This window comes from Amblyraja radiata, chromosome 4 (assembly GCF_010909765.2).
Source record: "Amblyraja radiata isolate CabotCenter1 chromosome 4, sAmbRad1.1.pri, whole genome shotgun sequence".
In the NCBI taxonomy this organism is placed as follows: Eukaryota; Metazoa; Chordata; class Chondrichthyes; order Rajiformes; family Rajidae; genus Amblyraja; species Amblyraja radiata.
Genome location: NC_045959.1, coordinates 56,796,328 through 56,821,196, shown reverse-complemented (window position 1 = coordinate 56,821,196; position 24,869 = coordinate 56,796,328). Strand labels below are relative to the sequence as shown.

At 45.6% G+C, this 24,869-nt stretch overlaps 1 protein-coding gene across 2 annotated transcripts in view; it reads right to left on the bottom strand.

The window, feature by feature from the left end:
• Window positions 1-6,998: 6,998 nt before the first annotated feature.
• The window catches only part of chst9 (carbohydrate sulfotransferase 9), a 53,559-nt gene continuing 35,688 nt past the window's right edge, over window positions 6,999-24,869 (bottom strand). For both annotated transcript variants that reach the window (XM_033019491.1, XM_033019492.1), the window contains exons 3-4: window positions 9,290-9,321; window positions 6,999-8,417 (exon numbers count right to left, since the gene is read on the bottom strand). In XM_033019491.1, the coding sequence (XP_032875382.1) occupies window positions 7,344-8,417; window positions 9,290-9,321 (1,106 nt within the window). In that variant the 3' untranslated portion in view covers window positions 6,999-7,343. The remainder of the gene's footprint in view (window positions 8,418-9,289; window positions 9,322-24,869) is intronic.

Below are 24,869 nucleotides of genomic sequence, written 5' to 3'. Positions count from 1 at the left end.
GTGGGTGGAAGGAAAAAGGGACTGCTTGCGGAAAGATCGCATAAAACTGGAAAGCGAGCAGAGAAGATTTACAAGGACGATGCCAGGCCTCGAGGGCCTGAGCGAATGGGACAGGTCGTGCACACTTTAATAAATGGAGTACAGGAGGCTGAGTGGTGATATTATAGTCATAGAGTCATAGAGCGTGGAAACAGGTCCTTCAGCCCAACTTGCCCACACAGACCAACATGTCACATCTATACTATTCCCACCTGCTTACCTTTGGCCGATATCCTTATAAACCTGTCCCATGTACCTGTACAAATGGTTCTTAAATATTGGGATAGTCCCTGCCTCAACTACCTCCTCTGGCAGCTCGTTCCATACACCCACCACCCTTTGTGTAAAAAAGTTAGCCCTCAGGTTCTTAGGTAATAATCTTTCAAAACTCTTTAGATTCTGGAGTAGTTCCTGAGGATTGGCGGGTTGCAAACGTAACCCCACTTTTTAAGAAGGGAGGGAGAGAGAAAACGGGGAATTACAGACCAGTTAGTCTAACATCGGTAGTGGGGAAACTGCTAGAGTGCTATATAAAAGTGGTGAAATCATTGGACAAAGTCAGCAATGATTTACAAAAGGTAAATCATGTCTGACGAATCTTATAGAATTTTTCGAGGATGTAACTAGTAGCGTGGATAGGGGAGAACCAGTGGATGTGGTGTATCTGGACTTCCAGAAGGCTTTCGACAAGGTCCCACATAAGAGATTAGTTTACAAACTTAAAGCACACGGCATTGGAGGTTCAGTATTGATGTGGATAGAGAACTGGCTGGCAAACAGGAAGCAAAGAGTAGGAGTAAACGGGTCCTTTTCATAATGGCAGGCAGTGACTAGTGGGGTACCGCAAGGCTCAGTGCTGGGACCCCAGCTATTTACAATATATATTAATGATCTGGATGAGGGAATTGAAGGCAATATCTCCAAGTTTGCGGATGACACTAAGCTGGGGGGCAGTGTTAGCTGTGAGGAGGATGCTAGGAGACTGCAAGGTGACTTGGATAGGCTGGGTGAGTGGGCAAATGTTTGGCAGATGCAGTATAATGTGGATACATGTGAGGTTCTCCATTTTGGTGGCAAAAACAGGAAAGCAGACTATTATCTAAATGGTGGCCGACTAGGAAAAGGGGAGATGCAGCGAGACCTGGGTGTCATGGTACACCAGTCATTGAAAGTGGGCATGCAGGTGCAGCAGGCAGTGAAGAAAGCGAATGGTATGTTAGCTTTCATAGCAAAAGGATTTGAGTATAGGAGCAGGGAGGTTCTACTGCAGTTGTACAGGGTCTTGGTGAGACCACACCTGGAGTATTGCGTACAGTTTTGGTCTCCAAATCTGAGGAAGGACATTATTGCCATAGAGGGAGTGCAGAGAAGGTTCACCAGACTGATTCCTGGGATGTCAGGACTGTCTTATGAAGAAAGACTGGATAGACTTGGTTTATACTCTCTAGAATTTAGGAGATTGAGAGGGGATCTTATAGAAACTTACAAAATTCTTAAGGGGTTGGACAGGCTAGATGCAGGAAGATTGCTCCCGATGTTGGGGAAGTCCAGGACAAGGGGTCACAGCTTAAGGATAAGGGGGAAATCCTTTAAAAACGAGATGAGAAGAACTTTTTTCACACAGAGAGTGGTGAATCTCTGGAACTCCCTGCCACAGAGGGTAGTCGAGGCCAGTTCATTGGCTATATTTAAGAGGGAGTTAGATGTGGCCCTTGTGGCTAAGGGAATCAGAGGGTATGGAGAGAAGGCAGGTACGGGATACTGAGTTGGATGATCAGCCATGATCATATTGAATGGCGGTGCAGGCTCGAAGGGCCGAATGGCCTACTCCTGCACCTAATTTCTATGTTTCTATGTTCCTATAAATCTTTCCCACCTCTGGTTCTCAATTATCCTACTCTGGGCAAGAGACTCTATAGAGGAGTATAAAATCACAAGCAGTTAATAGTGACATTTAAGAGGTGATGCACGAGTTGGAGAGATATGGACCATGTACAGGAAGATATGATGGGTTTATCTAGGCATCATGTTCGGCACAGACATTGTGGGCTGAAGGGCCTGTTCCTGCTCTGTACTGTTCATATTCTATGAGGGACCGGGTAAATGCACGGAGCCTTTTTCCCAGTCAGGGAATGAAGAGCTAAAGGGGCATATGTTTAAATCTTTCCCCTCTCACCTTAAACCCATTCCCTCTGGTTCTGACTCCCCTGCTATGGTTAAAAGACTCTGTGTATTCACCCAATCTAATCCCCTCATAATCTTAGTGGTATGGTTCGATCTTGACCGCGGGTGCTGTCTATATGGAGTTTGTAAGTTTTCCTTGAGACCACATGGGTTTTCTCCGGGTGCTCCGGCTTCCTCTCACACTCCAAAGGACGTACAGGTTTGTAGGTTAATTTGCTTCGGTAAATTGTAAATTGTCCCTAGTGTGTGGAGGATAATGCTAGTGTATGCTGTGGTGATCGCTGGTCTGCGCAGACTCGATGGACTTAAGAGCCTGTTTCTGCGCTGTATCTCTAAAGTTTAAAATCTTATATATCTCAATAAGATCACTCCTCAGCCTCCTGCACTCCAAGGAATAAAGTCCCACAAAATGTAACTCCGCGACTGAACGGACAACCTCTCAAGTCAGGAAATTTTACAAGAAACTCAACGTGATCTTAGAACATGAAGAAGGGTCTTGACCTGAAACGTCACCCATTCTTTCTCTCCAGAGATGTTGCCTGTCCCGCTGAGTTAACTCCAGCATTTTGTGTCAATGATCTTAGAACAACTAGTTCAAGAACAGCTTCTTCCTAGCAACCATATTGAACATTCCACAACACTAACCTCAGCAACTATGACCTTCGTTGTGTCTATAGCTGCATTATGGATTTGGGGATTTTTTGCACTAGAACTACAGTTGTGAATTTGTTGAATTTTGATTGTTTTATTTGTTTGTGTGTACTGCTGTTATAGTCCAAATATTGCTGAGGGCAGTAAGAATGTAATTGTTCTGTTGTTAGCACAGATAACAGTTCAACACTGTAGAGCACTGCAGAGACTGGAGCAGCTGGGCTTGTACACTCTGGAGTTTAGGATGAGAGGGGATCTCATTGAAACATATAAGATTATAAAGGGTTTGGACATGCTAGAGGCAGGGAACATGTTCCCGATGATGGGGGGAGTCCAGAAACAGGGGCCACAGTTTAAGAATAAGGAGTAAGCCATTTAGAAGGGAAATGAGAAAACACTTTTTCTCAGAGTTGTGAGTCTGTGGAATTCTCTGCCTCAGAGTGCGGTGGAGGCCGGTTCTCTGGATACTTTCAAGAGAGAGCTAGATAGGGCTCTTAAAGATAGTGGAGTCAGGGAATATGGGGAGAAGGCAGGAACGGGGTACTGATTGGGGATGATCAGCCATGGAAAGGGGTACTGATTGGGGATGATCAGCTGGCTCTAAGGACTAAATGGCCTACTCCTGCACCTATTGCCTATTGTCTATTGACTTGCTTTGTTTAGTACAGAGATTACTTTGGTTTAGTGATACAGCGTGGAAACAGGCCCGTTGGCCCACCAAATCCACACAGACCAGCGAGCAACCGGCTGAGAAGGACGCACACGACAGCCGATGAGAACAAAGACCCGGCGGGCTGCTGCCAACAAGCGGGAAGCTCGGAAGCCCCGCAGACCGGTGAGTTGAGGAGGGAGGGAGGGATGGAAGGGAGGAGTGGGCTGGTAGGAGAGGGAATTGACTCCAACACCTTCAAAGTCGTGTGCAGGAGGCTCCGGGGCACAAAGATGGTCGGGTGAGGAGAGGGACGTCAGGTCACGGGGCTGCAGCAGCCTGGGGCTTACCTGCCTCAGAGTCGCTCCAGTACTTCCAGCATGTGGACCGGACTTTGGGCTTTTTCTTTGCAAATGGCGCCAGAATATGGCAAGTGTGCATTTGTGGGTTGTGCAAAAGAATTTCACTGTGCTGAGCATACATGACAAAAAAGAACCATCGAACCTATCCACACTAGTTCTATGTTATCACACTTTAGCATCCACTCCCTACACACTGGAGGCAATTTAGAGAAACCAATTAACATACAATGCACGTCTTTGGAAAATGTGGGAGGAACCAGGAGGAAACCCATGCGCCTGAGGTCAGGAACCCAGTTATCTGGGACACAGGGAGAACGTGCAAACTCCGTACAGACAGCACCCAAGGTCAGGATCAAACCCGGGTCTCTGGCGTCAACTCTACCAGCTGTGCCACTGTGCTGCCCTGAACCTTGAAATTTAGGCAGTGTTTAATGGCATCTTTTTATCAACCATTCCAAAGCCCTGGGTGGCGTTTCTGGTCAAGACCCTTCTTCAGACCCATTCCTTCTCTCAAGAGATGCTGCCTCTCCTGCTGAGTTACTCCAGCATTTTGTGTCTATCTTCGGTGTAAACCAGCATCTGCAGTTCAGTCCGTCACATTCCGAAAGCTTGCCTAGATTTCTTCCTTATTTACTCTCTCACAATTGGTATTTAAAACAACCAATGTGGATATTATATTAGTGAGGAAAACATACAGATCCCATCATCAATTCCTCCATAATTGTCCCCCTTCCCATTGGTACGGAACTTTTGCATTTTTCAGCTTGAAATTGAGCAATCTGGTGCATACTGTAGCAAGTCTTTTAACTTACCCTTGAATGCAATATTTATGCTTTAAATTGGATTAGCTATGAATAAGGTTAGGCTAAATTACATTCCTAATTTCATTCCACAGTCGAGCCAGGCTCTGATCAACAGGTGCAGCACATGAATGACCTTGGTATATTCATGTATGGAAATCAGATTATAATCAAACACTTGGCCCATTTTGAAGACTTTGGATACGGAGGGCACATAGGGATATGGATCACGTGCAGGCAGATAAGAGTTGGGCTTGGCATCTTGTTTTACACAGACATTGTGGGCCGAAAGGCCTGTTCCAGTGCTGTACTGGTCTATGTTTGATCCTGGAAGTACTGAGCAGCTGATGAAAGCTCATTTACTTGAAACGTTAACTCTACTTCCCCCTCCACAGATGCTGCCCATGCCATTGAGCATTTTCAGTTTTTAATGGTTTTATTCCAGTTTTCCAGTGAAAAAATCCAAGTGAAATGAAAACATAAAATTATCCAGAGCAACTTGAGAACATCTTAAAACTTACTCCTGTATTATTCAGCACATTTTACCCAGAATATATGTTATTGATAGCACTCGGTAATATCACAAAAGGTTTGAATTGAATTGAATTAAGAGATACAGCATAGAAACAGGCCCTTCAGCCCACCGATCCTACGCCAACCATCAATCACCTGTTCACACTAGTTCTTTGTTATCTCACTTTCTCATCCACTCCCTACACACTAAGGGACAATTCACAGAGGGTCAATTAACCTACACACCCGCACATCTTTAGGATGTGGGAGGAAACAGAAGCGTCCAAAGGAAACTCATGCTGTTGTGGGGAGAACGTGCAAACTCCGCACAGATATCACCTGTAGTCAGGATCGAATGTGTTGAATAAGCGTGGCACGGTGGCCCAACATTAGAGTTGCTGCCTTATGCCCCTGTCCCACTTAGGCGTTTTTTTAGGTGACTACAGGCGACTAGGCTGTCGCCACATGGTTGCCGGGGTCTCGCCTGTATGGTCGTGAGCAGTCTCTTCAGTCGCCCAAAGAATTGTAGCGTTTTTCTGGTCGCCGCTGGATTTTGATATGTTCAAAACCTTTCAGCGACAGTCGGGGACAGTTGGCTTGATGCCAATGTGTGTAGCTTGACTTCTCCTGACGTAGGTGCTGTCGTAGGTTGTCGCCAGGATGTCGTAGGTTCTCGCCAGGATGACGAAGGTTGTTGCCGTTGCTGACTTCGGTGAATTCCATTGGCCACTACCTACGTCAACCTATGTTAACCGGCGACAGAATTGCCACTGAATTGTCTTACCTTGTCGTAGCTTGTCGCGGGTGGACATAGGTTGTCCCAGGTGTGTTCGTAGGTGGACGTCTTAATGGGTCGCCGATTGTCGGTAGCTTGACGTCCACTAGGTGGCAGGTTGTTATAGACATTGTCGTAGGAGAGTTCAGTCGCCGTTTTTTTGGCGACCTGCTATGACTATGATAGTCGCCGGCAGTCGCAGAAAAAAATCGCCTAGGTGGGACAGGCCCATTACAGTGTCAGAGACCCGGGTTCGAGCCAAACGGAAGTGTATCAGAAACTTAGGGAGGGAAATCAGATTGTTCATATAACTATATCCCCTCTACACCACAACTACCCCAAAGTGCAGACTGTGTTCTCTATTACTTTGCAAGTTGCTCATTGTACAATAATGGAATTGTCGAAGACTAGGATTCTTACAGTGATCTTAGGTGTATCGCAGGGTTCATTCAAAAATACCACAGAAAGCCCTGGAAACACCCAATACTTAGAAATGTTGTCAATGTTTTAGCAAAAAACAACCTTCATCAGTAGTAATGGGGGGGGGGGGGGGGGGGGGTGGCTGAGAACAGAGAGGGACCAATATGGCTCGGATAAGTTCTTTCAAACCCAGAAACGTGGCAACTCTTTGCGTACTTTGTGTTATATGCAAAAACGAAAGGATTTCATTGTACCTAGGTATATGTGGCCATAAAATATAATTGAACTGAATTGAATTAGCTTGGTACACAGTGCCCAAGTTCATGAAACACTCAGCTCAGGAAATACCCCATTTCCTCTTGGCCACGAGCTAAAGCAACTCATACGCCAACTCAAAACATTGGAACATTACTCCAAATCCATAGGAAAGTACTCGCCATCGGGTCACACAGCATGGAAGCAGGCCCTTCAGCCCAACGCCCACACTGACCAACATGCCCCATCTACATTAGTCCCACTTGCCTGCTTTTGGCCCATATCCCTCTGTCCTATTAATGTACCTGTCTAAATGTTTCTTGAATGTTGCGATAGTCCCTGCCTCAACTACCTCCTCCGGCGGCTCGTTCCGTACACCCACCACCCTTTGTGTGAAAAGGTTGTCCCTCAGCTTCCTATTAAATCATTCCCCCTTCATCTTAAACCTATGTCCTCTGGTTAGGTGCCAAAGGAAATAGGTTCTGCATGGGGTGGAAGATTGCAACCTTCACGTGGTCCGCCCTGTTTCAACGAATGCAATCAACCTGGCGTGCACAATCAAATAAGATCAAATAGAACAAGTTGTCCTTCAACCTTCAGCTGTGCACGCCATACGCAAGAAGAAGAAGGTTCTGCATCACAAAATATATTAAAGATCTCTTGTTGATAATTACACTCCCAATCCAAACTCCGCGCTAAAGATGTGGCTTGGAATAGTTAAACATCAGGTAGTCCATGTTATAGAAGTTGTATAGCTGCTGTCTTTCAAAGGGGGTTATTTGGACGAGGTATTGATTGACCACAGTGGAGGTAGTTCTCTCATCCGCGGAATGCCTGTCCTTGAAACTCGGGAAGCGTAGACCCTGAGGGGCGCCGATCAGCTTCAGGAAGTAGTTAGCGTCTTGCTCCAAGCTCTCGAACTTTCCAATGAAGTCATAGTTGATGAGGCAGGGTGAGCACAGCTTGCTGATTTGCTCCCAGTGAATGTCCATGCCGATGGGTTTATGGGGATCCAAGAGGTAGCGGACAAACTCGCTGAACCTCACCCCCGAGCCCGTTTTGAGGGCTTCCTCACTGGCGTTGGCCCGGTACTTTTTCAAGATGGCTTTGCCGAAGACCGGGTGGTAGTAGTTGTTGGGGTGCTCGAACTTGTCCCGGAAAGCAGACACCAGTCTTTCCATGGGGTCCCTCACGAACAAGACCTTGGTGAAGCCGTTGAGAAGCTCGTTGGCCTCCCTCAGGTTGTAGCTGTCCAAACGCCTCAGCTTCTTGCTGGTGTGCACAAAGTCGTGCGAGATGTTGTGTGGGGAGGAGGCCTCTCCGCTCAATACCATCAGGATACGTTTCCAGTTGGAGCAGCCGGCCTTGGGAACCTCACAGTACAGGAGCTTGTGCCTCTCCTCCACGTAGACCTGGGACACTAGGCGGATGAGGGAACGGCGGTGCTTGTTGATGTAGAACGTCTTGCAGAAGCTGGCCAGGAACCTCCTGCGTTGCTCGTGGACCGCGCCCACCGCCAGGGACCAGGTTGAGAGCTGCAAGGAGGTCAGGTTGCTCCTCGGCTCCATGAACCTCTTCAACAGAAGGGTCCTCATCCTCCTCTGCTGGAAGAGCCTCCGCTTCACCAGATCCTGGGCCATGCTGGAAGTAGACATCAAGCTCTCTGAGGCAATCTCATCGCTGACCCTCTCTGCACCGTCACCCACAACACTCCCGCTCTGGAAAACTGTCCGATCTTTCCTTGGGCTCTTGGATGGATCTTTCCACAACTGTAACGAAACGAAAATCAGATTAACTGAATGGTCAGTAGTTTTCCTTTGGAGATGCAGCACAGAAACAGGCCCTTCAGCCCACTGAGTCCACACAGAGCAGCGAACCGCACATACCAACACTCTCCTACACACTAGGGACAATTTAAAATGTTACAAAGCCAATTAACCCTACAAACCCGTACATCTTTGGAGTTGCTTAACAGAATGTAGACTTTCCCCCAATACACAGTCTTTTACCCAGAGTAGGGGAATTAAGAACCAGAGGAAATAGGTCTTGTGTGAGGGGAGAAATATGTGATAGGAACCTGAGGGGCAACCTTTTCACTCAGAGAGTAGTGGGTCTATCGATCGAGCTGCCATAGGAGGTAGCTGAGGCAGGGACTAAAACAGCATTTCAAGAGTCAAGTGTTTTATTGTTATATAGTATGTCCCTAAACAGAACAATGAAATTCTTACTTGCAGCAGCACAACTGAAGATGTAAACATAGTACTCTGTAAACAATATAATAAACAGAAAAGAAAGTTATAAAGCCCTAGCCTGCTCAAACGTTCCCTATAGCTCAGACCCTTGAGTCCAGGCAACATCCCCCTAAATCTTCTCTGCACCCTCTATGTCAGGCAGCATCTGTGGAGGGAAAAGGACAGACGATGTTTTGGGTCGGGGCCACAAGCTGGTGGACATGGTTTTCAGATTCCTGTACCTTATTGCTGATGGTAGCAGCGAGATGAGAGCGTGGCCAGGGTGGTGTGTGATGATAGATCATACTGTGAGGGTCAGATGTTAAGGTGTTCACTTTCTTATTGCCTGCCGCATCCATATAGTTACAGTGTGCCATATCATTGTGGATTGTGTTTTTGGATTAAATTACCTTTGTAATCCGGTCCTGACGAATCTTCAACACTGGAAAAGAAAACAGTATCAATGTAAAACTGCAATGAAGAAAGACAAAATCTTAAAGAACAGAAGTGAATTCATCAAACTGTGGACACAAATATCAGACGTTGGTGAGGTCACATTTAGACTATTGTGTTCAGTTCTGGGCACCATGCTAGAGGAACCATGTTGTCAAGCTGGTATGGACACAGGGAAGATTTACAAGGATGTTGCCAGGACGAGGGTCTGAGCTATAGGGAGAGGTTGAGCAGGCTGGGACTCTATTCCTTGGAGCGCAGGAGGATGAGGGGTGATCTTGTAGAGGTGTACAAAATCATGACGGATACTATAGATCGGTTGGATGCACAGTAAACTCATCGCAAACCAGATGACACAGGTTTAAGGTGAGGGGAGAACCTGAGGGGTAACTGTTTAACACTAAGGGTGGTGGGTGTATGGAATGAGCTGCCAGTTGAGGCAGATATTACCAAAACATTTAAAAACATTTAAACAGGTACATCGATAGGACAGGTTTAGAGGGATATGGGCCAAATGCAGGCAGGTGGGACATGTTGGTCGATGTGGGCAAGTTGGGCTGAAGGACCTGTTTCTACGCTGTATGACTCTGACTGTAATATCACCACTCAGTCTCCTGTTTTCCACTAATTAAAGTCCTTGTGTTCCCAACCTCTCGTCGTGGGCAAGTTGGGTCGAAGGGCCTGTTTCTGTTTCTCTGAGACTCTACAACAGAGCGGCACATTGGTACTGCTGGGAGATCTGCTGCCTAACACGCAGGAGACCTGGGTTCGTCGCTGAGCTCGGGCACTGTCTGTTTGGAGTTTGCACGTTTTCCCTGTGACGGCATGGGTTTCCTCATACTGGTTCTGGTTTCCTCCCACATCCCAAAGATGTTCAGGTTTGTAGGTTAATTGGCCCTTTGTAAATTGCCCCGAGCGTGGAGGTAGTGGATGAAAAAATGGGATAACATAGAACCAGTGTGAACGGGGATCGCGGGTTGGGGTAGACTTGGTGGGCTGAAGGGCCTGTTTCCATGCTGTATCTCTAAACTGAACTAAAGAACATAGAAAATAGGTGCAGGAGCAGGCCATTCGGCCCCTTGAGCCTGCACCGCCATTCAATATGTTCATGGCTGATCATCTAACTCAGTATCCCATACCTGCCTTCTCTCCATACCCCCTGATCCCTTTAGACACAAGGGCCACATCTAACCCTCTTAAATATAGCCAATGAACTGGCCTCAACTACCTTCTGTGGCAGAGAATTCCAGAGATTCTCCACTCTGTGTGTGAAAAATGTCCTAAAAGATTTCCCCTTTATCCTTAAACTGTGACCCCTTGCCCTGGACTTCCCCAACATCAGGAACAATCTTCCTGCATCTAGTCTGTCCAACCCCTTAAGAATGTTGTACGTTTCTATAAGATCCCCCCTCAATCTTCTAAATTCTAGCGAGTACACGCCGAGTAGAAACAAATAGTGTACAGAGAAAATATAGTGTTACAGCAATAGGGTGGATTGGAAGTTCATGTATTGCACATGCGAGGATTATTCTGTGTAACAGTCTGTGTAACAGTGGGGAAGAAGGTGTTCCTGGTATGTGTTTTCAAATCTTCCTATCTTCCGCCCGATGGAAGAGTTGAGAAGAAGGAATGACAGGGGTGTGATGGGTCCTTGGTTATAAAAACAAGGACTCGCAGATGCTGGTTCAAACAGTGGTGCAACAATTTTATGGCGCCTCTCAGCGGCAGAGACCCGGGTTCCATCCTGGCTATGGATGGTGGTCGTGCGCAGTTTGTACCGTCTCTCTGCAACCACGTGGATTTTCCCCAATTGCTCTGGTTTCCTCCCACATTCCAAAGACGTACAGGTCTGTAGGTTAATTGGCTTCAGTAACATTGTAAATGGTTCCCAGTGTGTAGGATAGTGTTAAGGGCCTGTCCCACTTTCCCGAGCTGCTCACAAATTCTCCCGAGTTTTTCCCTTGATTCAAAGTCGGAGAATGTACGTAACAGGTCCGTAGGAGTCCGTAGATATATCGTAGCGGTCTCCTAATTTGAGGAAGGAAATCCTTGTGATTGAGGCAGTGCAGCGTAGGTTCACGAGATTGATCCCTGGGATGGCGGGACTGTCATATGAGGAAAGATTGAAAAGACTAGGCTTGTATTCACTGGAGTTTAGAAGGATGAGGGGGCTCTTATAGAAACATATAAAATTATAAAAGGACAAGCTAGATGCAGGAAAAATTTTCCCAATGTTGGGCGAGTCCAGAACCAGGGGCCACAGTCTTAGAATAAAGGGGAGGCCATTTAAGACTGAGATGAGAAAAAAAACGTTTTCACCCAGAGCGTTGTGAATTTGTGGATTTCGGTGAAGGCATTCGTGGCCAAAACACTGGATGGATTTAAGAGAGAGTTAGATAGAGCTCTAGGGGCTAGTGGAATCAAGGGTTATGGGGAGAAGGCAGGCAAGGGTTATTGATTGGGGACGATCAGCCATGATCACAATGAATGGTGGTGCTGGCTCGAAGGGCCGAATGACCTCCTCCTGCACCTACTTTCTATGTTTCCATGTTATGTCAGCCCGAGGTACTCGGGGCATCAGGTAAGTCGGGATGTTTTTTCCAGCATGACAAAAAATGTCCACGAGTAAAAAGATAGTCGGGAGGAGAAAAATTGCAACATTTAATGCCCCGAGTGCCTACGGCTGACATAACGAGCCGCTACGATATATCCACGGACCCGTTACGAACATTCTCCGAGTTTGAATCAAGGAGAAAACTCGGGGGAATTCGTGAGCAGCTCGGGAAAGTGGAACAGGTCCTTTAGTGTAAGAGGTGATCGCCGGTCGGCGTGGACCCGTGGGCCGAAGGGCCTGTTTCCACAGTTGTATCTCTAAAGTCTGTCTCCCCATCTCCCCAGGCCCGCAACCTTGGCGTGATCTTTGATTCCACCCTCTCCCTTGAGCCTCACATCCGCCATGTCATTAAAACCTCCTTCTTTCATCTCCGCAACATCGCCAAACTCAGACCCTCTCTCACACCGCCTGCTGCTGAAAGACTCATCCATGCCTTCATTTCCTCCCGACTGGACTATTGCAACTCACTTCTCCTTGGCATCAGCTCCACCTACATCAACCGACTCCAACTGGTCCAGAACGCAGCCGCCCGACTCATCACCCACACCAAATCCTGGCATCACATCACTCCAGTCCTCAAAAAACTTCACTGGCTTCCCATCTCCCACCGGATCACCTACAAAATCCTGGTCCTCACCTACAAAGCCCTCCACCATCTGGCCCCCCCATATCTCACTGACCTCCTCTCCCCCTACCAACCCTCACGGTCCCTCAGATCCACATCAGCCGGTCTCCTCTCCATCCACAAGTCCAACCTCCGCAGTTTTGGCGACAGAGCCTTCTCCAGGGCAGCTCCCAGGCTTTGGAACTCCCTCCCCCAACTGATCCGCAATTCCGTGTCCCTCACCATCTTCCAGTCCCGCCTCAAGACCCATCTCTTCACCTCTGCCTATCCTTAGCCCCACGTCCCCGTCCCTTTTCATCTGTGCATTAATTGCCTCATACTGTGTTTTGTATTGAATTCTGTCTTTACTTTGTGTACTAGTCATGTCTCTACTATTTATTTCATTCCCCTTACATGTTTTTCCTCTACATGCTCAATTTTTGTAAGGTGTCCTTGAGACTCTTGAAAGGCGCCCATAAATAAAATTTATTATTATTATTATTATTAAAGTCTACAAGTCTAAAGACACAAAGTGCTGGAGTGACTCCGCAGGTCAGACCGCATTTCAGGAGAACATGGATTGGCCACATTTCGGGTCAGGACCCTTTCTCCAGAACCTTTCAGGTCAGACCCTTTTTCAATCGACGACGTTTTGGGCGGGGTCGTTGATTTTGGAGAAGGACCCCGACCTGAAACGTCGCCTATCCATTTTCTTCTGAGGTGCTGCCTGGCCCGCTGAGTTACTCCAGTCTTCTTAGGTCGTTGTTTGTGTTGGCCGCTTTCCTGTGGCAGCGTGATGTGTAAATAGAGTCAGTGGTGGGAAGTCATAAAAGCGTCTGCATTCTTCCCTCTGTGTTGGGAGCTTTTGAATTTGTCCCACTGCAGTAGGCAGGCAGAGATTACCACTGCCAGGGGAGGTGCTGCTCAAATGCAGCACAGATAGACAATAGATGCAGGAGTAGGCCATTCGGCCCTTAAAGCCAGCACCACCATTCAATGTGATAATGGCTGATCATCCCCAATCAGTACCCCATTCCTGCCTTCTCCCCATATCCCGACTCCGCTATCTTTGAGCCCTATCTAGCTCTCTCTTGAAAGTATCCAGAGAACCGGCCTCCACCGCCCTCTGGGGCAGAGAATTCTATAGAGCTGGAGCTACAGTTTTCAAAAGAGATGTAATACCAAGGCCACATAACTTGAAAGTAAAAGATATCAGGGCAATATGTTGGAGAGTAACCGTAGAGTGTTCTTTGGCACCCTGACGTCATAGAGTCAAACAGTGTGAAACAGGCCCTTCACCCCAACTTGCCCACACTGACCAACATACCCATCTACACTAGTCCCACCTGTCTGTGTTTGGCCCATATCCCTCTAAACCTGTCCTATCCATGTACCTGTCTAAATGTTTCTTAAACATTGCAATGGTCCCTGCCTCCTTCCCGGGCAGCTCGTTCCATACACCCACCACCCTTTGTGTGAGAAAGTTACCCGTCAGGTTCCTATTAAATCTTTCCCCCCTCACCTTAAACCTATGCCCTCTGGTTCTTGATTCTCGTACTCTGGGCAAGAGACTCTGTGCGTCCACAAAATCTATTCCTCTCCTGATTTTGTACATCTCTATAAGATCACCCCTCACTTTTCTGCACTCCAAGGAATAGACTGGCAGCCTCTCCCTGTAGTTCAGGCTCTCGAGTCTGGCAACACCCTCGTAAATCTTCTCTGTACACCTTTCTAGTTTGACAGCATCTTTCATATAACATGGTGCCCAAAACTGAACACAATACGCTAAATGTAGCCTCACCAGCGTCTTGTGCAACTGCAACATTATCTCTCAACTTCTATACTCAGTACTATGATTGTTGTTGAGCATCCATCCATCCATGATGTAGTATCCATCATACAGTCAAAAGCTCTGGCTGTGCTGCATTTGAGCAGAAGGGCCATTCATCCCACCTCGTCCATGCCGACCAAGATGTCTACACTGAAACAATTGGAGTTACATGGATAGGATAGATTTGGAGAAAAACGTGCCAAGCGCAGGCAGGTGGGATTAGTGTAGATGGGGCATGTTGGTCAGTGTGGTCAAGTTAGGTCTAAGGGCCTGTTTCCACACTATATGATTCTATGACTAGTCCCATATGCCTGAATTTGGCCCAATATTCCTCTATCCATTTATCTACCCAAATTACTTTTAAATATTACATAGGAAAAAAAACATATAAAAAAGATGCAGGAGGAGGCCATTCGGCCCTTCGAGCCAGCACCGCTACATTGTTACTGTTGTATTATTGCTGGAAAGTATTGATACCAATCCCATCTCCTGGTACATGCACCATAGAAAGCACCTTTTGACGATGCATCACAACTTGGTTTGGCAAACCCTGCCTAATGCCGCAAGAAATTGCAGAGAGTTGTGGATGTAGCCCTGTCCTTTACACGGTCCAGACTCCCTACCATTGACTCCATCTATACTTCACGCTGCCTCGGGAAAGCAGCCAACATAATCGAGGACCACTCACACCCCGGTCATTCCCTCTTCTCCACTCTCCCATCGGGCAGAGGATACAAAGGATTAAAGCACGTACCACCAGATGCAGGAACAGTTTCTTCCCCGCTGTTATCAGACTTGAATGGAACTCTCAGCTAAGGGTGTAACCCTGATCTCCCAACCTACCCCATTGCGGCTTTTATTTACCTGCACTTTCTCCGTAAATGTAACACCATAACGCTGTAACTCTGGATTCTACACGCTGGTGTTTTTCTCTTTGCACTACCTGTTGTTCTTGTGTATAGTATGATTCTCTTGAATAGTACAGCAACAATGTTTCTCATTGTATCTTGGTACACCTGACAATAATAAATCAATACCAATATCGATAGTATCTGAAATATTGCACTAAATTTTATTCCCGTTATTCACTTTATCCTGTATCCGTACACTGTGGACGGCTTGATTGTAATCATGTACAGACTTTCCACTGACTGGATAGCACGCAATAAAAAAAGCTTTTCACTGGACCCCACACACATATAGACTAAAGAGTCCCTGGGCAGGGTCCGGATCGTTCTTGGTCAGTTTAGGTTTTAATTTTATACAGATAGACAACCATAAAGCAGACCAAAGAGACATCAGAGATCAAAGACCCCAATGAAATACCCCAGTGGAACCCAATGGTGTGCCTTAGGAATCAGTGCTGGGCCCATTGTATTTGTCATCTCTATCAATCATTTGGATGGGAATGTACAAGGCATGATTTGCAAGTTTGCAAATTATACTAAAGTGAAAGGCCTTACCGAATATTGAAAGGCCTGGATAGAGGGACGTGGAGAGGATGTTTCCACTAGTGGGAGAGTCTAGGAGCAGAGGCCACAGCCCCAGAATAAAAGGATGCAGATTTAGAAAGTAGATGAAAAGGAATTTCTTTAGCCAGAGGGTGGTGAATCTGTGGAATTCATTGCCACAGACGGTGTGGAAGCCAAGTCATTGAGTATTTGTAAAGCAGCGAATGGCAGATTCTTGATTGGTAAGGGTGTCAAAGGTTACAGGGAGAAGGCAGGAGAATAGGGTTAAGAGGGAAAGATAGATCAGCCATAATTGAATGGCGGAGTAGACTTGATGGGCCGAATGGCCTAATTCTGCTCCTAGAACTTATGAACATGAATTCTCCCACGTGTAGAAACAGCCTCTCCACATCCACTATATCTGGGCCTTTCTTCTGGGGATATATTTTGCAATATATTCTCCTGGGGGAAAAAAAACATTGTATTAAATGTGAGCGGCAATGGAAATGATTGCACTGCAAACATTTCAGGAGGTTTTTACAGTTTATGTATGAGTAACGATTCATTTTTCTGTTGATCACCTTTACAGCTTCAAGACCAGGTGTCTGTGAAAACGGGTGAATAATCAAAACAAAATTGCTCACTTCAACCATAACTTCAATTTACAGAGCACAGATCTGGAAGAAGAGGTGAAAATAATTCTGTTAATAATGGTATTTGTTCTCCTTAAAGACGAGGTTTTGTATCAAGATTGAGAAGATTCGGTATGTTGATGAGTACTCTTGTCGTAGTTCATAGGACCACGGTGGTGCAGCGACAGAGCTGCCGCCTTACACTCCAGAGTTCGATCCTGACTACGGGTGCTGTCTGTATGGAGTATGTATGTTCTCCCCGTGACCTGCGTGCATTTTCCCCGGGTGCTCCGGTTTCATCCCGCACTCCAAAGACGTACAGGTTTGAAGATTAATTGGCTTGGGGAAATTGTGTGTGTACGATAGTGTTCATGTGCGGGGATCGCTGGTCGGCACGGACTCGTTGGGCCGAGGGGCTTGTATCCGTGCTGTTTTTCTAAATTAAAAACGAAATTAAACATAGGAGGAGAATTAGGTCATTCAGTCCATTGAGTCTACTCTGCCATTCAATTACGGCTGATCTAACTTTCCCTCTCAACCCCATTCTCCTCCCTTTTTCCCATAATCCTTGACACCCTTACTGCTCAAGAACCTGGCAATCTCCGCTTTCAAAATACCCAATGACTTGGCTTCCATAGGTGTGTGGAACATCTACAGGTGTACTGTAGAGAGCATGGAAGAACAAGGTTTAAATACAAGCAAACAGGACTAGCCCAGAACGCTTGACAAGGTGGGCTGAAGGGCCTGTTTCTGCACTGTATAGGTCTATGAATCTAGACTTTCTATGGAGTTACATATGGGAAATAATAGTTTAGTTTAGTTTATTGAAACGTGTAGCAAGGTGCTGTGAAAAGCTTTTTTGTTGCGTGCTATCCAGTCAGCGAAAAGACTTGAAATCATTACAATCAAGCTGTCCACAGTGTAAAGATACAGGATAAACTTCTGTACCACTCGCCTGATGGAAGAGGGGAGAAGAGGGAGTGTCCAGGGTGAGACTGGTCTTTCATAAGCTCATAAGTTCTAGGAGAAGGAGAAGGCCATTCAACCCATCAAGCCTACCTCTATTCAATCATGGCTGGTCTATTTTTCCCTCTCAACCCCATTCTCTTGCCTTCTCCCCATAATACATAAGATATGTGAAGAGAAAAAGATTGGTTAAAACAAATGTAGGTCCCTTGCAGTCAGAAACAGGTGATTGATCATGGGGAACAAGGACATGGCAGACCAATTGAATAACTACTTTGGTTCTGTCTTCACTAAGGAAGACATAAATAATCTGCCGGAAATAGCAGGGGACCGGGGGTCAAATGAGATGGGGGAACTGAGTGAAATCCAGGTTAGCCGGGAAGTGGTGTTAGGTAAATTGAATGGATTAAAAGCCGATAAATCCCCAGGGCCAGATAGGCTGCATCCCAGAGTACCTAAGGAAGTAGCCCCAGAAAATAGTGGATGCATTAGTGATAATTTTTCAAACTCTTTAGATTCTGGAGTAGTTCCTGAGGATTGGAGGGTAGCTAATGTAACCCCGCTTTTTAAAAAGGGAGGGAGAGAGAAAACGGGGAATTACAGACGTTAGTCTAACGTCGGTAGTGGGGAAACTGCTAGAATCAGTTATTAAAGATGGGATAGCAGCACATTTGGAAAGTGGTGAAATCATTGGACAAAGTCAGCATGGATTTATGAAAGGTAAATCATGTCTGACGAATCTTATAGAATTTTTCGAGGATGTAACTAGTAGAGTGGATAAGGGAGAACCAGTGGATGTGTTATATCTGGACTTTCAGAAGGCTTTCGACAAGGTCCCACATAAGAGATTAGTATACAAACTTAAAGCACACGGTATTGGGGGTTCAGTATTGATGTGGATAGAGAACTGGCTGGCAGACAGGAAGCAAAGAGTAGGAGTAAACAGGTCCTTTTCACAATAGCAGGCAGTGACTAGTGGGGTACCGCAAGGCTCAGTGCTGGGACCCCAGCTATTTACGATATATATTAATGATTTGGACGAAGGAATTGAATGCAACATCTCCAAATTTGCGGATGACACAAAACTGGCGGGCAGTGTTAGCTGTGTGGAGGATGCTAGGAGGCTGCAAGGTGACTTGGATAGGCTGGGTGAGTGGGCAAATGCATGGCAGATGCAGTATAATGTGGATAAATGTGAGGTTATCCACTTTGGTGGCAAAAACAGGAAAGTAGACTATTATCTGAATGGTGGCCGATTCGGAAAGGGGGAGATGCAACGAGACCTGGGTGTCATGGTACACCAGTCAATAAAAGTAGGCATGCAGGTGCAGCAGGCAGTGAAGAAGGCGAATGGTATGTTAGCATTCATAGCAAAAGGATTTGAGTATAGGAGCAGGGAGTTGTACAGGGTCTTGGTGTACTGCAGTTGTACAGGGTCTTGGTGAGACCACACCTGGAGTATTGCGTACAGTTTTGGTCTCCTAATCTGAGGAAGGACATTCTTGCCATAGAGGGAGTATAGAGAAGGTTCACCAGACTGATTCCTGGGATGTCAGGACTTTCATATGAAGAAAGACTGAATAGACTCGGTTTGTACTCGCTAGAATTTAGAAGATTGAGGGGGGATCTTATAGAAACTTACAAAATTCTTAAGGGGTTGGACAGGCTAGATGCAGGAAGATTGTTCCCGATGTTGGGGAAGTCCAGAACAAGGGGTCACAGTTTAAGGATAAGGGGGAAATCTTTTAGGACCGAGATGAGAAAATCATTTTTTACACAGAGAGTGGTGAATCTCTGGAATTCTCTGGCACAGAAGGTAGTTGAGGCCAGTTCATTGGCTATATTTAAGAGGGAGTTAGATGTGGCCCTTGTGGCTAAAGGGATCAGGGGGTATGGAGAGAAGGCAGGTACAGGATACTGAGTTGGATGATCAGCCATGATCATATTGAATGGCGGTGCAGGCTCGAAGGGCGGAATGGCCTACTCCTGCACCTATTTTCTATGTTTCTAACACCTGATATCCTTTACTAATCAAGAACCTCTCAATCTTTGCCTTAAAAATGTCCACTGCTTTGGTCTCCACAGCCGTCTGTGGCACTGAATTCCACAGATTCACCACCCTCTGACTAAATAAATTCCTCCTTATTTCCTTTCTAAATGTGCACCCTTTTATTGTGAGGCAATGGCCTCATCCTCTCCACATTCACTCTATCCAGGCCTTTCACTATTCGGTAAGTTTCCATGAGGTCCTCCCCTCCTTGATTATGCGAGGCAAGGAATGGTGTCAGTGGAAGTGGTACGGGGCCTCATTTTAACGTTTACCCTTCATGATCTGGAATCCACAGCAAGTATGTTTGTGACCTTAGCAGAGTTGACTTGGTTGTGGAAATTTCCATGATGCAGTTTGCACTGTTGACAGCTGACCTTTGTGTATTTGCCTTCATTGTTTCTGCATCTGAGCTCAAAGCTGTACTGGGACACTGTTTCCATATACACCAGAAATCTAGGCGAAGGTATTAACGCAACTGTTTTGGTCCCCTTGACAATCCGGATGGAACATGAAAGAGAAATCTTGAGTTGATACTGATTGAACAAAATTAAGCAAGGCCAGTCACAACGCCATGTGCATTTCTCGCAGTGTGAAGCAGCTAATATTTAGCAATTATACTTGTTACTGAAACAGAACTGTAATTGTTCGGGGCTGGTAAGGTTGTTAATAAGATGCATGGTGAACCTCAATCGGTGCTGGAGAAGTTCATACTTTACGTGATTAATACGATGCCCGTTGTTTCAATATTACTTTGAGTTCTCCTTGTAAATTCAGATGAAAAGAAACCCTTTCTTAACCACATCACTGAAGCTGAAACAAAGACTGATACAAAATAAAAAGGACATTCAATCTATTGATCATTTCACCAACATAGGGAGCAGTCCTGATTACCTCATTGGAGACCTTCGGACTATCTTTTATCGGACTTTACTGTACTGTATCTTGAACTAAACGTTATTCCCTTTATCCTGTATCTGTACACTGTGGACAGCTTGATTGTAATCATGTACAGTAATTTCGCTGATTTCATAGCATGCAACAAGATAACTTTTAACTGCACTTTACAATATTAAAGTGACAATAATAAACTAAACAAAATGGTGTAGCCATAGGGAAATGCAGATGCTAGCTTACAAAAAAACACACGCACAAAGTGCTGGAGTAACTCAGCTGATCAGGCAGCATCTCTGGAGGACTTGGATAGGTACATTTCAGGTCGGGATCCTTCTTTGGTGTTGGGCCGAAGGGATTGTTTCCACGCTGTATGACTCTCTGATGCGATGAATATAGGGGACAAAAAGCACGACCTGGAGACTAACTGGAGAGTCTGTACTAGGGGCTGGCATGGGCATGATTTGTCGAATGGTATTTTACATCCTATAACTTTCATGATAACATTGGTCAAATTAACCATACACTGAAATAAATCATTTTATTGATATTTCTATGGAAGAATTAGTTAAATAATTATATCATATGATGGTCTGAGTGTATTTTGGCACCGACAGCTCAGGTTAGGGATGAGATTTTAAACAAGGTCGACATTGTGTGTCTATCCATATCAGTTTAGTGTATGCACTAGTTTAGTTTAGTTTAGAGACACAGCGTGGAAACAGGCCCTTCGGCCCAGCGAGTCCGCACCGACCAGCGATCACCCCTACACTAACACAATCCTACACACACTTGGTGGCAACTTACGATTTTTACCGAAGCCAATTAACCTACAAACCTGTACGTCTTTGGAATGTGGGAGGAAACTGGAGCACCCGGGGGAAATCCCCTAGTCACAGGGAGAACGTGCAAACTCCGTACAGACAGCACACATAGACAGGATCGGACACGGGTCTCTGACGCTGTAAGGCAACAACTCTACCGATGCACCGCCGTGCCGTCCTGGGAGGGAACTGATTAAATGGTCTGCTTACTCCTCGACAATGGACCACAGTGGCAAAGCTGTAGAGTTACTGCCAACTCCACACAGACAGCAACCGAGATCAGGATCGAACCCGGGTCTCTAGCATTGTGAAGCAGCGCCTCTACCAGCTGTGCCACTGTGCCGCCCATGACAATATTCCATAATTCTATATCTAATGCTGAAATTAAAATTGATCTTGTTTTTGCTGTTCTGAAAGATTCTGTAAAGTGTCAGAGAAGCAGTAGTAACATTCTTTGCCACTAGAGGGAGCATCATTGACAAGCATTGATAATTCTGCAATAAACCTACAACTAATCCTTCTTAAAACGAAACAGCAATAAGGCAGAGATTTTGAGAGTGAGATAAAGTGATTTGGTTCTTGGTAACTGAAGTGCTTAAACAAGGTATTGATTGCACCGACCAAGATTTTGCGATGTTTCAGCTGACGAAGGATCCCGACCAGAAACGTCACTTATCCATGTCCTCCTGAGATGCTGCCTGACCCGTTGAGTTACTCCAGCACTCTATGTCTTCTTCTTACTTCCACACTAATGTTTAGGTTGTTTATTATTGTCACGTGTACCGAGGTACAGTGAGCAGCTTTATTTTGCATGCTATCCAATCAGATCAGATTTGGCCATTTGGCCAATCGTCGACTCTGCCATTCAATCATGGCTGATCCATCTTTCCCTTTCAACCCCATTCTATACAATACTATAATACTGTACATAAATACAATCAACTCAAGTACAATAAGTAGAACAAAGGGGAAGAATGCAGAATATAGCTCAGTATTGGTGCATCAGTTCCATAAAATAAATTTTGAAATGAAAGGCGCTTAACAGTCATTTAATTTAATTTATTGGCATGTGGGTCTCGACCCGAAACGTCACCTATTCCTTCACTCCGTAGATGCTGCCTCACCCGCTGTGTTTCTCCAGCATTTTTGTCTACCTACAGTGAAAATTTAAATTTTGTTGTACACATGACAATTTTGTTGTTTGTTATCCAATCAGCGAAAAGGCTAGACATGATTATAATCAAACCCTGACCATCACATAGTGATGTTACAATACTTACCTTCAGTGGCGCTGCAGTTCTGCCACTGGCCGGGTGCGCAACTTTGGCGCCTTTGAGGGGGGGGGAGGGGATTAAAATGCCGTTTTTTCCTGCCTGTCGGAAGCGAACTCCCTCGGCTGCTAGCTGCTGCAGAACAATCGACCGGACATCCTTTCTCAGAAATTTACAAAAACAAAAATGCTGGACAATTTAATCGCTGGAGTAAAATAAAAAGCTACTTCTAATGCCCTCAACGCCTACAACGGGATGGATCTCATAATGTAAGTCGTTTATTTTACATATAAACTTGCTTCTTAGGATGACTTTAATCCAAATTTAATTGGCGAAAATGTGATTTTGGCCCCACACGAAGTGGCAGTGTTTTTACTGCCGATATGGTGTTCCAATCGATCGCGTTCCACAAAAACCCACTCGCAAGATGATTTAAATGCCCATTAATTCACGGGAATTAAACACTAAATTCCTTCCATTTGGCCTATAAATTCATGACAATGAGATTTAAAAATCATGTTATATTGTGAATTCTTGTGTGAATGTTATTTGGACACTTAGGCTATTTAAAAATGTTAACCTTTTCTTAAGAAATGGATAGATGTTAAGATCTAGTAATTGAGTTTTGTAATTAGCTACAATTAGGTAACTAACTAATTATATGCTTTAATTTCAGGTCATCCAAGTAAGATTGTTTCATATTTGTTTCAGAATGCTTCGGTCTATAATAACTGAAAATTTCATTCAGTTCCCTTAATTTTTAAGAAAGTTATGGGCTTTTGACTGTCCTCGATCACAGCTTTTGAGTTAAGTCAATGGAAAAGCAATAGGGAACAAGATGCTAATTTCCGAGTATGAAAATAGCCATAACATTTTAAATACTGAAAATATGAAAGTGCATTAGGTGTCAAATTAAACTTCTTTTTATGCTTTATCTGATGGGATAAATTGCAGACTTGATTTTTTAAATCTCAAAATTTTGTAACATTGCTACATCACACAAACCGACCTCCCTTCCATTGACTCCATCTCAGGCACGTGCCGTCAGGGTAGGCAAGGTAGGCACTGCCTACCCTGACTAAAATTATAACATGGTAATTACTAAATATAAATAGTAAAGGCACGGGAGAATGATGCCTATCTAAGAGATCGATCTCTTAGGTAGGCATAATTCTCCGTGCCTTTCATCCACAGCGCTTGTAACCCTTGAAGGTCTGTGCAGCCCACGTGCCGTCAGCGCTGCTGGAAGCCGTCAATTTCAAGCGGGGCTGAAGGCAGCAGAAATTCTGCCTTTGCAGCACTGCGCAGATGCAGCAGCCTACTGCACATGTGCAGCGCTAATTTCTTGGCGGGGTTTTCAAATATGGATTGTCATTATTTTAAGTGTATCTTAGGAAACGGAGAGAAGAATGGAGCTTGTGTACCAATGATGTGGTAAGTACATTTCTTGGTGATGTTTGAAATACCGTATTTCCCGGGGTGTGGGGGTGGGGGGAGAGCTCCGCTCACCTCTGGCAGCTCTCCGTCTAAAAACCTCTCGCCTGCCGCGCTCATGTCAGCCGCTTCTTGCGAATCCTTAAATTCCGAGCCGATTACCCTCAATCACGCTGTCGGAATTTGAGAGGTGTTCAGACGGAGAGCACTGCCAGAGGTGAGCGGGCCGGCAGAAGGCGCTGAAGTGGCGGCCAGTTCTGCTTCTATCCCCGGCTACAGTGCGGTGGCTTCGCGCCCGGAGAGCTGCGGCAGCGGTGGGTGAGTGAGCTACTGGCATTATCCCCGACCCCCTCCTTCTCAACGCTCCTGCCCTCCCCACAACTTTACCCCTGGCACAGACTCTCCACACGCTGTGAAAGGAACTCTCCCCCCAATTGGTCCCTTGAACAAGTGTTGTCGTTCAATTAGATGACAACTAATTCAACTTTTCCCTGTGCTCACGTTTTTCCCACCATCTCTCCACCTGCCATCACCCTTCACCCCCCCACCCATTCAGTAATTCAGAATAAAGGAGACTAGGAAGCCTTGGGCAAATTGAATTGTTACTGTTTTTATTTTTATTTTTTATTTTTACAGGTAGAACCTGCACATTCGCGGTTTAAGTTTTTTTTAAAAGCCGACTGACTGCCTACCCAGAGTAATTACTCACGGCACGTGCCTGCTCCATCTACACCTCACGCTGCCTCGGCAAGGTCACCACCATAATCAAGGTCCAGTCTCACCATGGTCCCTCCCTCTTCTCCCCTCTCACATCAGGCAAGAGGTGCAGAACCAGCCCTACGTAAATGAAAAGCAATGGTAACTGGGCACTGTAAGTGTCAGTATGTAATTTTGGAGATACAAGGAGACATAGGGACTGGGAGATTCTTGCTCTGTACTACCACCAGAGGGAGCCCCTGATTTCAACAT